At 59.3% G+C, this 11,519-nt stretch overlaps 1 protein-coding gene across 1 annotated transcript in view; it reads left to right on the forward strand.

Moving 5' to 3' along the window:
- The window catches only part of ANO9 (anoctamin 9), a 12,448-nt gene extending 2,015 nt beyond the window's left edge, over positions 1-10,433 (forward strand). The window contains exons 2-24 of the mRNA XM_026040248.1: positions 771-830; positions 1,072-1,188; positions 1,374-1,510; positions 1,847-1,896; positions 2,379-2,437; positions 2,662-2,744; positions 3,576-3,710; positions 3,819-3,915; positions 4,301-4,361; positions 5,000-5,082; positions 5,637-5,741; positions 6,110-6,274; positions 6,372-6,408; positions 6,800-6,911; positions 7,273-7,330; positions 7,462-7,559; positions 7,673-7,836; positions 8,079-8,231; positions 8,328-8,475; positions 9,133-9,252; positions 9,332-9,425; positions 9,608-9,720; positions 10,372-10,433. Of these exons, the coding sequence (XP_025896033.1) occupies positions 771-830; positions 1,072-1,188; positions 1,374-1,510; positions 1,847-1,896; positions 2,379-2,437; positions 2,662-2,744; positions 3,576-3,710; positions 3,819-3,915; positions 4,301-4,361; positions 5,000-5,082; positions 5,637-5,741; positions 6,110-6,274; positions 6,372-6,408; positions 6,800-6,911; positions 7,273-7,330; positions 7,462-7,559; positions 7,673-7,836; positions 8,079-8,231; positions 8,328-8,475; positions 9,133-9,252; positions 9,332-9,425; positions 9,608-9,720; positions 10,372-10,399 (2,277 nt within the window). The 3' untranslated portion in view covers positions 10,400-10,433. The remainder of the gene's footprint in view (positions 1-770; positions 831-1,071; positions 1,189-1,373; positions 1,511-1,846; positions 1,897-2,378; positions 2,438-2,661; positions 2,745-3,575; positions 3,711-3,818; positions 3,916-4,300; positions 4,362-4,999; positions 5,083-5,636; positions 5,742-6,109; positions 6,275-6,371; positions 6,409-6,799; positions 6,912-7,272; positions 7,331-7,461; positions 7,560-7,672; positions 7,837-8,078; positions 8,232-8,327; positions 8,476-9,132; positions 9,253-9,331; positions 9,426-9,607; positions 9,721-10,371) is intronic.
- Positions 10,434-11,519: the final 1,086 nt, after the last annotated feature.

Below are 11,519 nucleotides of genomic sequence, written 5' to 3' on the forward strand. Positions count from 1 at the left end.
GTCCGGCCGCTCTTTCGGGACTCCTACTTGGATGGCAATATCGACTGCTGATATCCCCATCCCCTGGCAGTGCCTCCTGCTTCTGTGCTGCGTCACCATGCCCCTGGGAACGGCAGCACAACTGTTCATGGGCCACACCATAAACCTGCTTCCCAAACACCCTTTGCAATCCTCAGGGATTCACCTGCCTTGATTTTGGACCCTTTTCTTCACACAAACCACAAGGAAACAGGCTGGCACTGCCACGTTCCCTGCTCTTCCCCAGCAGTATTATCCGATCTCACAGCTTGGCTGAGAGGCCAAAAACGCTCCTGGCTCGTGCATCCCGCCTAGCCACAACCTCCGTCTGCCTCCAGGGCAGCCAGGCTACGGAATGCCCCAGTCCTTCCTGTCCCTGCTCTCTCTCAGGGTGGCTTTCTTCAACTCCTRCCAAATTGCCTGAGCTGCAGAGTTCAGAGTGTCCCACAGAGCCTCTGCATCCTGCTGCAGTGCTGCGCCAAGAGAGCAAAACGCTGGTTTGTACTATTAGAGGCAGGTTTCTGTGCACCACTAAAAAGATTTAAATAAAAAAAAAAAAACGGGTGTTTCTCACTTGCTTTTAGCAGTCAGAGCAGAGCAGTTTGGTCCAGTTGCTCCAGCAGTGGGTGACCCAGACTGATCTGGGTGGTCACAGGGCCTCCTAGACGTCTGCAGGGACACGCGTGCTCCAAGTCCACACATGGGGTCTCCAGGACTCAGGCTGAAGCCTCCCCTGCTGTTCTCTTCCACAGGATGAAATTTTGTTGACTCCCTGGAGAGAGTTTGTAGATGACTTGGAGCCGCCTTCCCYGGTAAGTCTTGCTCCCTCTGCACTCACATTGTTCAGTGCAGCTCCCACAAGCGGAAAAGGGAGGACATCACAGCCACGGGCTGACTCAGTTTCCCCATCCCCACTGTCCTGCTCCCTTCCAGTCCCTGGGGACCTTCTAACATGGGGGCCAGATACCAATCCACTCTTTCTCCCCCAAATCCATYCTGAGAGGCTGCAAGAGATTCACCCCCTGTTAATTCCTCACGTTTTCCTGTGGGCAGGATGAACAGGAGTGGGATTTCGTCCTTGTGAGTGACATCCATCAAATGGGCAGTGAGAAAGAGATCAAGAGGAAGAAGTTCCTGGACGAGCTGAGCAAGAAGGGRTTCACCATCAAGGTGCGGGGCCAACGGAGGGGAAAGCTGATTCCCAGATATCTTGTAGCACCCCACTCTCCCGGGAAAGCAGAGCTCCTGTTGCCTCTGCTCTCCTCCAGATCACTGCCATCCCCGTGCATGTCCCTCTGAGCAGGGCTTTGGCTCGGGCAGCGTTACTCTAACAGGTCTTCTCTCCCACCTCCTAGAAAATTGAAGACAAGAAGCTGTTTTACGGGGTGCGTGCCCCAAAATGGATCTTCCGGAAATACCAATGGCTCCTGAGGAGCCCRGGCAGCAGGATGCAAAGCCCCAGTGACGAGCATGATGTACCAGTGACCACCAGGTGGGTACTGCGTTGAGCTACTGCCTACCTGCACCTTAACGTTCTGTCCCTCCATGCTAGCAGCGATTTTTCCAGTTCCGCTCAGGGTTTTGACAGGCTTCCCATTTCCAGGCATCCCTGGAATTCTCCTTCCACAGAATATCACCTACCACTGCAATACAGTGCTAAGTTGCCAGCTCCTCCCTGTCCATAGCCAAGTCATCTTTTCTTTCCCCCTTCTGCCCTTGCATCTTGGGGCCCCTCTTCTCTCTTCTTTCCTGCTGCCCTGCTTTTCAAGGGCAGAAGGGCAGCCCGTATCCCCAGAACAGCCTTTAGCCCCTGTTTTTCCTCCCTCAGGATACGGATCGTGAACTTCATCCTGCAGAACACGGTGACTCCTGACCTTGGTAAGGGAACGTAGATGGATGCACAGCGTGATGCACAGCTTGAACAGTGTGATGCACAGTTCAGCCCAAAGAGGTGGATCTGTTGCTGCATCTAGAGGCTGGTAGATTGGACTTAGTAGTCAAGAAGAACCCGTTATTCCCTGTCTCCAAATCCCTGATGTYGCCGTCCTGTGTTCCCAGGACAGCCTGCGCTCCCTGGCACCCAGGATATGGATAGGTGCAGGGTGCTGGCTCTCCAGCTGTCCCTCAGGGCCTGCCAGCCCGGCTCACTCGCAGAGCCAGCCYCAGTGCAGCCTGCAGCAGCTCAGCAGCGTGTGACAACCAGAAGAATCAGCCCTAATCCCTCTTGAGCCTCTCCCTGGCCTTTTTGCCCCACCAAGGGCTTCAGAAAAGCTTTGGGGCCATTCTGCCCAGCAGGGAGCATGCAGGGGAGAGATCAAAGCTTCCTCTCTCTAACCTTCCCTATTCTGCTCTGCTAACAGAGAAGCTGTGCGACCTGATGAAGAAGAAGGTCTTTGAGACAGCGTTTCCACTGCACGAGGTGAGGCCAAGCATGCAGCTGCCTCAAAGAAAAAGCCAAAGGAGGCAGAGGAGCAAGGCTGGGTCGGGGAGACCTTGGTTAACTGAGGCTGAGTAAGCAGACGTGTGGGTGAAGGACGTGGCCTGACAGGACCTGGGTGTGCGTGAAACCTGACCTGGGGAGCCAGGCTGGGGACTAAGATCACCCTGATGTTCCCTTGTTTGACCAACTCCTCTGCTCTCCAGAGAGAAGAAAAAAATGTATTTGTAAAGGAGAAATGGGCTCGATGGAGAGACATCTGTTGTGAACAGCCAATCGAGAACATCAGGTAGGGCAGGCAGCGAGGCACTGCTCACCCATCCCGCCAAGCGGTCCCAGGCAGGCACCRCTGCCTCAAACCCACAGGGGTTTAGAGCCTTTCCAAGGCTCCCAGGCATCTTTCACATCACTAACTCGAGCCTGGTTCTTCTCACGCATATTGGACTTCTTCTGCAGCCTGTTAAATTCTTAGCCTAAGGGGTATCCAGTGGCACCAAGCTCCATCTGCTAATTTAGCAGGATGAAACAACCCCCGCAACGGCGCTGTTCTTAATTGGCCTCTTTCATTTTAAGCCACCTACTCCCTCTATTCCCGTGCTTGAGAGCACCAGTGCATCACATTTGGCCTCAGGCTGAACCTGGGACATTAAAGGCAGCAAGGGGATGCCCTAGCTATATTAAAACGCAGAGTAGCACAGMTCTTATTTCTAATGAAAGGCTGGGGGTGGGGAGCATGAAAGAATTGCAGGGAGACAGATGAAAAGAGAAAGGAAATTGGTCTGCTGAGAGCTTAGAGACATGCCGGCCTCTCCAAACGCCCACGTACCAGTATGTCCCATAGCAGGCACAAGGGACCAAGCCAACTCTACAGCCCCTCATGTTATTTTCTGCTCTGAGCTCACCTCTGAGCTGAAGCTGTGCTCCGAGCAGCTTTGTGGTGCTGCAGCCGGGTCCACAATGCTCCTTGCTGCATCCTCACGCAATCACTCAGAGCCACGTGCGAGGAGACCTGGCTATTTGCCCTTAGCTGTCACCCCACATGTACTGCTGCAATGCCTGGACCCTGCACGGTGCCCTCCACCAGATCGGAAGCTTATCTCACCCCAGGCTTTCTTCCCAGGGGTTACTTTGGCGAGAAGGTGGCCCTGTACTTCGCCTGGCTGGGCTGGTACACCTACCTGCTGGGAATCGCTTCCGTGTTTGGAATGCTCATCTTTGTGATTGGGATTACAGTGCTCAGCTCCAGCCAGCTGAGGTAAGGCACTGGGCGCTGTGGCGCACGCTCCCCGTTCAGGAGCCCTCTCTGTGTGCAGCCCTAAGCAGAAGGCAAGCCGCTGTGGTTCCCCTCTGCTTTCCTTCCTAGCAAGGAGATCTGCAAAGCCAACACAACCATCATGTGCCCGCTCTGCGACCAGAAGTGCCCCTTCTGGCTGCTCTCCGACACCTGCACCTACGCCAAGGTAGGTAGYCCCCTTCTTGACAGAGGCATAGGGCAAAGGATGTGGAAACGTCTCCAGCTTGTGCCGTGCCCATAGCACTGGAGACAAAAGGCACCTGTGAAACCTGGCTACACCAACCCCTGCAATGACAGGGAGGTTTATTAGCCGTATCAGGTCTCTGTCACCACCGAGGTAAAGGGAGGTTTACAGCAGTCTCCAGTGCCCACCACCTTCCTGCATTTGGCCCTCCTACAACATCTGTTGTCTCWGTGGGACTGGACTGGCAAGAAGACCTGCTTGCCCCTGGACTGTGTGAACACAGTCTTCTCCCTAGACCATAGGATGCCAAAGCCCTGACACCCAGCTGCCCCCGAATCACATTCTTCCTTGATCTCCTCCTCTSCAGATCACTCACATGATTGACAACGAGGGGACAGTTTTGTTCGCCATGTTCATGGCCATCTGGGGTAGGTGTCAATGTCTCAGTAGCAAACAAACAGAGCTTGGGAAAGGGCACAGCCCATCCTGGCACAGGGGAAGAACCCGTGGACAAGAGCAGGGCACCAACATGGGTGCTGGGACCTCAACATGCCAACCTGGGCCTGGCCTCTTCCCACAGCCCAGCAGAGCTTTGCATGTGGGGCACAGACAAGGACCAGYAGGAGGAGGAAAGGGGGGGTGTCCTCAGGTACCTCCGAGCAAAGAGAGCCCTGAGTATTCCGCTCCAGTGCTCAGTCCCAGCCCTTCACCCTCACGAGGCCTCCTCCACCCCAGCACCTTCAGGCAGGGTGACAGACTCTCCACCTTCTAGCAGAATGCAGCCTCTCTGATAGGCCCCCATGCCACGTTAGCTACACATCTCACTTGCCTTTAGCACAGCTGCAAACACCATTGTGACTGTAACTAACAAACCTTTGGGCTGGGGGTTTCACTGACAATGCGGTGGGCGCTTGTGGCCAAGCAAGTCAAGGGCAGGGCCTCAGGTGTTCCTCAGGCTGGATGGTGAAGTGACTCTCTGGTCCACTTTGTGGGATGGCAGAGGCAGCTTCTTCTCTGGAGCCAACTCTGAGCATCCTTCTCTGAGCGCTCCCTTCTTCACCTGCAGCCACCGTGTTCCTGGAGCTGTGGAAGAGACAGAGGGCCACCGTGGTCACCAAGTGGGACCTGTACGAGTGGGATGACGATGAGGTGAGGATGTCATCTTTCCTGCTTAGTGCTTTTCTCTTTCTGGGCAGGACCTCAAAAGGGACACAGCACAGGCACCCCCCACCCTCCAGACCTGCAGGGACAGAGCAGTCCCCTCCAGAGAGCACAGCAAATGCCACTCACCTTCCCACCTGCACAGGGGTTTGCACTTCACCAGGACCAGCCATGGCTCACTGTGGGTCAGCTCGGCTTGCCTGGCCTCCACATCTCAGCCCTGCAAGCTGCTTCCCAAAGGGGGCAGCAACTCCTGCACAGAAAAATGTCACCTATAGTTTCCACCAAGTCAAACCTGAGAGGTATTTGCTGCTGCATGGAAAGCAGGCACTGAGGGGTGAACGTTTTTCTGCAGAGGACAGTGGCAGCAATCAGTCCATAGGGAGATGGGTATCGCTTCCCAGATAGTGTCCCAGACTCCCTTGACTTTTCAGGAGAGCAGGGCATGGTGCTCATGCTCTATCTCCATCGGCACAACCACCTCTGGCCTTGCCAGCATGCAGGCATGGCTCTGATAGACTGTCTCTTCCTCATTTTTCTAGGAGGAACTGGCTATGGAGCTCATCAACAACCCCCTGCACGAGCCCCAGCAGTACCAGCACTCCTACTTCCGCAGCACCATCGTAATCCTCTTGGTTCTGGTCATGGTAAGTGGGTTCCTTGGGTGCCCTGCCCGGGTGCATGCCCCAGAGCGGCCCCACRCGCAGGTTTGTGCAGCTGGGCCCATGTGGTGACCAAGCAAGGTTGTGGCTGAAGGGCACCCTGCACTTCCTGCCTTCCCGCTTGCTTTGCTGCGGGAAAAGGGCTTTGGAGCAGGGTGTCCTGTCACTGCAGCAAAGGCAGAAGACAGGTAGTTATGGCAGGTCCATGCTCATCGCAAGGATCTGGGGCCTTGTGCACTGCCAGGCTAATGGAAGAAGCCATTTAGGGCTGTCCCTTCACGGATCTGCACCAAAGGCAGCACGTGTCCACCGTGCAGAGCCTTCGGCCTCCCTCCTGCCCTCGCTCTCYGCAGATCGCCGTGCTCATCGGGATCGCCCACGCGCTCGTCATCTACCGGGTGGTGGCAATGGCTCTCTTCACCCAGAGCAGCCTGGAGTTCATCCGGGAGCACGCCAACACGGTCGCGGTGGTCACGGGGGCCGTTCTACACTACCTCACCATCGTCATCATGACCAAGGTGTGGGGCACACTGTGCTCTGGTGGGGAACAGGCGGCCTTCTCCTTGTTCTCTTCCCAGCAGCTCCGCTCTTGCATCTTACACCTCTCTCCTGCAGGTTAACAGGCACGTGGCCCTCTACCTCTGCGACCTGGGTAAGGGAAAGCTGCTGCCTGCACCCACACTTGGGGGTACCCCATACCTAGGGGCCACAGCAGAGCACCCCGCTGGTCCCCAAATGCAGTCAGGTCTCCACGGCGTCTTTGCACTTCAGAGGGGCAGCCACCCTACAGGGCTAAGCCCTAGGGCAAGCACAAAGCTGAGGCAGCTGCCGAGAGGGTCGGTGGCCTCCCATCCCTGCTCTTCGCTCTGAGGTGGCCTCATTGCCCCCCAAGCGCTGCTGACGTGATGAGCTCAGGTGAAGGGCCAGGGAGGGCTCCTCGGAGGGCTGAGACGCCTTCCCAGTCTGGGGGCTCCAGGGTGAGCAGGGCAAGGCCTCGCTGCTGGCTGATGAAACAAGCCCCCGCGCTCTGCTCCCATCCCCAGAGCAACCACGGACCTTCTCCCAGCGCGAGAACAACTTYACCGTGAAGATCTTCACCTTCCAGTTCTTCACAAACTTCTCCTCCCTCATCTACATCGCCTTCTTCCTGGGGCGGTGAGTGGCGTCCGGCCGGTGCGAGACCCGTGCTGGGACACGAACCTCCCAACGGCGTTTTCCAAGGAAACTGTGGCCTTGGGGGCTCTCCCTGCGCGGCCAGCCCAGCCCCTCTGSCCTCACGGACAGGGCCCCGTGCCCAGGGCAGAAGCGAGGGGARGGCTGACCAGGCTGGCACCGTTCCGGCCAGCCGGAGCTGGTGGGACTCAGCAASGCCACGGCTTTTCTCTGGGGCTGGRKGAAGCTCCGTGTCTCTGCTGGTGGTCACTGGGTGGCAAGCCCMTCCTGCAGCTGGGTGCTCACCTGAAGAGGGGGCAATGGTGGCCTCAGCACCTCTCACCGCTGTTGCTTCTCTGCTCAGGATCAACGGCCACCCAGGAAACTACGTGCGTGTGGCGGGCAAGTGGAGGCTGGAGGAGGTGAGGGAGGCGCCGCCGGGAACSCACATCCCTACCCTGCCGTTCCCTGCTCCGTCCTTGACCCGAGCATGCCCCTCGGGACACGCTCTGGGCTTACAGAGCGTCACTCCCCTCCCCTCGTCCCTCTGCAGTGCCACCCCAGCGGCTGCATCACCGACCTCTTCATCCAGATGGCCACCATCACGATCCTCAAGCAGACCCTCAGCAACTTCGTGGAGTACCTGGTCCCGTAAGCCTTCCTGCAGCCCCGGGGCGGCAGATTCACCCATCTGCGGTCTCAAGGGCTCTCACGGCCAGCGGTTCAGCTCTGAGCCTCCACCCATGCCCTCCCTCCCTTTCCAGCTGGGTAACCTACATACACAAGCAGCAGAAGCTCCCCAAGAAGAAAAACCTGATCCTGGGGGAGGAAGAGGAGGCCGAGGACCCCTGCAAACAGTGGTGGCTCAGCAACTACCAGCTCAACCAAGTCCACACCTTCAGCTTGTTTGATGAGTTCCTGGAGATGGGTACGTGGGGCAAGGGAGGAGGGACAGCAAGGCGCACAGCTCCACAGGAGCCCGGGGGGTGGAGGGGACCAGCAGCGGTGCAGATATCAGTCCCTCCTCACTAGCCCTACCTGCCATGCGAGAGGGAGGAGCGAGCTTTGGGATGCGATCCCTGCCCAGCCCTGCTCCACGAGCACATCCCGGCAGCAGCGCGGGCTGCCCCTCTGCTCTGCTCCCACGAGGGTTGTTCTCCCCTTGCACAGTGATCCAGTACAGCTTCACCACCATCTTCGTGGCTGCCTTTCCGCTCGCCCCAGTGCTGGCCTTCATCAACAACCTCGTCGAGATCCGTCTGGACGCCATCAAGATGGTGCATTTACGGCGGCGCATGGTGCCCAGGAAGGCCAACGACATCGGTGAGACGGGGCCCTGGGAGCGCTCTGCAGCCTTGGGRCAGGGGCACGGGGCCGGTGGCAGGGAGCGTCCCCTCCCTGACGGCTCTTCTCCCGCAGGAATCTGGCTGCAGGTCCTGGAAGCCATCGGCATCCTGGCCGTCATCGGCAACGGACTGGTGATCGCCATCACATCCGACTTCATTCCCATACAGGTSTACAAGTACACATACGGCCCCTGTGTGGCAGGGAACAGCAGTGCCCTGGAGTGAGTGCCACCAGCCAGCTGCTCTCTCGCACACGGAGCCCTTCCCCAGCACCCTGGCCTGCCTCCCTGCCCACAGTTCTGAGCAGCCTCCTGTGCCAGCTTGCAGGAAAAGGAGGGAAAAGCAGTTTTCCAAGTGGCAGCACCCTCAGGATCCCTGCCAAGCTCCTGTGCACTTCACCACGATGGCAGCGGGAGGCYGGCGTGGGGTCACAGGAGAGGGGCTGAGGGGGTAACCTGGTACTCACTGTGTGACGTGGGGCACCCTCCTGCCCTCGCCCTCCTCCCCGGGGGCTTTTGACTCRTCCCTTTCAACCAAACCGGATAAAAGCCTCTGGGGGGTTGGGGTGTCCAYCCAGGCTGTGTGGAAATGGGAGACRAGGCAGGGCAGGGAGAGCCCCAGCCCTCCCCACAAGGGAGGCCACAGCCTGTGCTCACGCATCCTACTAGTCAGAACGCACACATGAGGGAAGTGTCTAAACAGCAGCTGCAGGAAAATGAGCTTGGRAGCTGGGCGCCTTCCTCTCCATCCCTGAGAGATTTCCAACTGCGGCAGCTTTGAGCTGGGGCAGCCCACGTGCTCCTAGCGTGGCCCTGGCCCAGAAGCCCCCAGCCCACCAGCAGGCGGGTGGGCTGGAAAYGCTCCTTCTCCCTCCGCAGCTGCTCAGCCGGCTACATCAACCACAGCCTCTCCACCTTCCGCATCCGGGACTTCGAGCCGCACATGAGACTGCCCGAGCAGCTGCCAGACTTTGCCAGGCAGGGCATCACGGAGTGCAGGTAAGGGCAGCCCGGAGCCACTGCCCCCCCAGCCCCTCACCGTGGCATCGGGGCTGGTGCCTATGGGGCTCTGCGACAGGTACCGAGACTACAGGAACGCCGGCGACTACAGCTACACGGTCCAGTTCTGGCACGTGTTTGCAGCCCGGCTCGCCTTCCTCATCCTCTTCGAGGTGAGCRCTACGGGAGCGAGCAGCGGGAGGAAGAGGAGGCTGGGGCACACAGGGAGGGAGCAGCGCTGGGTCCCTGGGCCGTCTCAATAGGTCTGGAGAGCTGCTGCCCTTGGCTGAGAGCCACTGGAGACGCAGCCCCTGCTCCCTCCTCACTGCCTGCGGCGGCTGTTTCCTCTCCSCAGCATGTGGCTCTGTGCATCAAGTTCATCGCAGCCTGGTATGTCCCCGACGTCCCCCAATCCGTTAAGAACATCATTCTGGATGAGAAACACACCAAGCTTCAAAAAGGACTGAGGTGGGTGATACTCGAGAAGGTCCCAGGGGCTACTGTCCTCACTGGGGCCACTGTCTCCGGCAGGAGAAAGACCTGACTGGCTGGAAAATGAGGTCTCTCCCAGGCTCCTGACCTGGCTAACACAAACCTAATACGTAGAAGACACTAAGAGGAGCCGCTTTATCATTAAATGGGGGACAATATCTTTCCACCTTCACTGGTCCCGCAGGCTAGTCCACTGAAACGAGGCAAAAAACACAAAACAAAGCAAAAAAAAAAAAAAGTGAACAATTTGGTTCAAATTTTCCATTTGTGCATTTTCAATTCTTGGTGGGAAAAAAAAAAAAAAAGAAAGAAAAAGAAGTATTAGCAGAACTGGAGGCCGGGCCTTCCTAGCGCTGCCGTCCTTCCGCATCACTCCGCAGTGTCTCACCCTGCACCCTGCTTCTCGGGCTCGCTTCCAGGGCAGCGAGCAGGGCTCTGTTGGGCTCGCACAGCACCGCGCTGCCCAAGTTCCCTCCTGCTTCTCACTGCCTGTTTCCCACAAAGAGCCCACCGTGTCTCATCACTTACGAGTGGTAAAAGGCCCCATTCCCAGAGCATTTTCCAGCTCCCCACCACGGTCCCACGCGGGCAGTTTCCTCCACGCTGACCCTCTCCTCTCTCCCCCAGCATGATGGAGTACTCCACGGACGTGTAGCGGGGCTCACCGAGCAGCACACGCCTGAGCGGCGCGTGCCAGGCCGGCCGCGCCGCAGGCGGAGGAGACGGCGCCGTGGCCGTGCCGCGGAGACCGTCCCCGCTGCGGGCGGCGACACCGCGGCGGGAGCACCAGGGGAAGGCCTCGGTGCCACGAGCAGACCCCGCTGCACTGCCAGCTGCGGAGATGAGGATCTACGCGCGGCCCTGGGAGGGGGGATCCGCCCGGCGCAGCCTTTGGGGTCCTCCACAGCAGCGACTGGAGCCGGGTGCTTCTCAAACGTGCCCGTGGCCACTGTCCCCCGCGCCCGGCAGCACCCGCAGCCGCCGGGCCCACGCAGCAGCCCCCGCACGGGCCCCTCCGTCAGCGCGCCACGCGCCCGAGGAACCGCCAGCGAGCTCGTTCCAGCTTCACCTCCCAATTATTATTTATTTATTTGCACTACTTGGGGCCCCTCATCCTCTGCCTTCGGCGGCTTCGCTGCTCCATCACCACTGCAGACCTCAGTCCTTCCTCTCTCCCCACTGCCAACACCAGGCACGACCACCACGGGAGCAGCTCCAAGCCACCGCAAAACCCAAACCATCAGCGGGACCGTCTCGTGCGCTGGGGCGCCTGCAGCCGGCCCAACTGCAAAGGGAGAAACAGCAAATAAACCGCACGCCCGTGCAGCCGGGCTTGCACGAGGAAAGCGCCTCCCTCTCCGCTTTATGGCCACCCCCGGTTGCGCTGGCCGGGCGCGCTGCGGCGTTTGGTTTGATCGCGATTTGCGACAACGCGGCGACGACACAACGCGCCCGAAACCCCGCCTGGAGCGAGCTACAAAATGGCGGCCGCGCGGGGCCGCCGCCGTTGCGGCGCGATGCACGCTGGGGGCGGTAGTTCCGCGGCCGCGGCGGGAGGCGCGCGCCCGCGACGGGGGGCGCGCGGCGGGACTACGTTACCCAGTGTGCCCCGCGCGGGGYGGCTGCTCCCGGCCGTTGCCGGGGAGACGCGGGGGGCGCGCGTGTGCGCGCACAGGGACACGGGGACACGCGTGGGGACACGGGGACACTCATAGGGACACACACACAGGGACAGGGGAGACGCGGGGGGCGCGCGTGTGCGCGCACAGGGACAC

The sequence above is a fragment of the Nothoprocta perdicaria genome, unplaced genomic scaffold (assembly GCF_003342845.1).
Source record: "Nothoprocta perdicaria isolate Ctin4 unplaced genomic scaffold, notPer1 scaffold_251, whole genome shotgun sequence".
NCBI classification, from domain to species: Eukaryota; Metazoa; Chordata; class Aves; order Tinamiformes; family Tinamidae; genus Nothoprocta; species Nothoprocta perdicaria.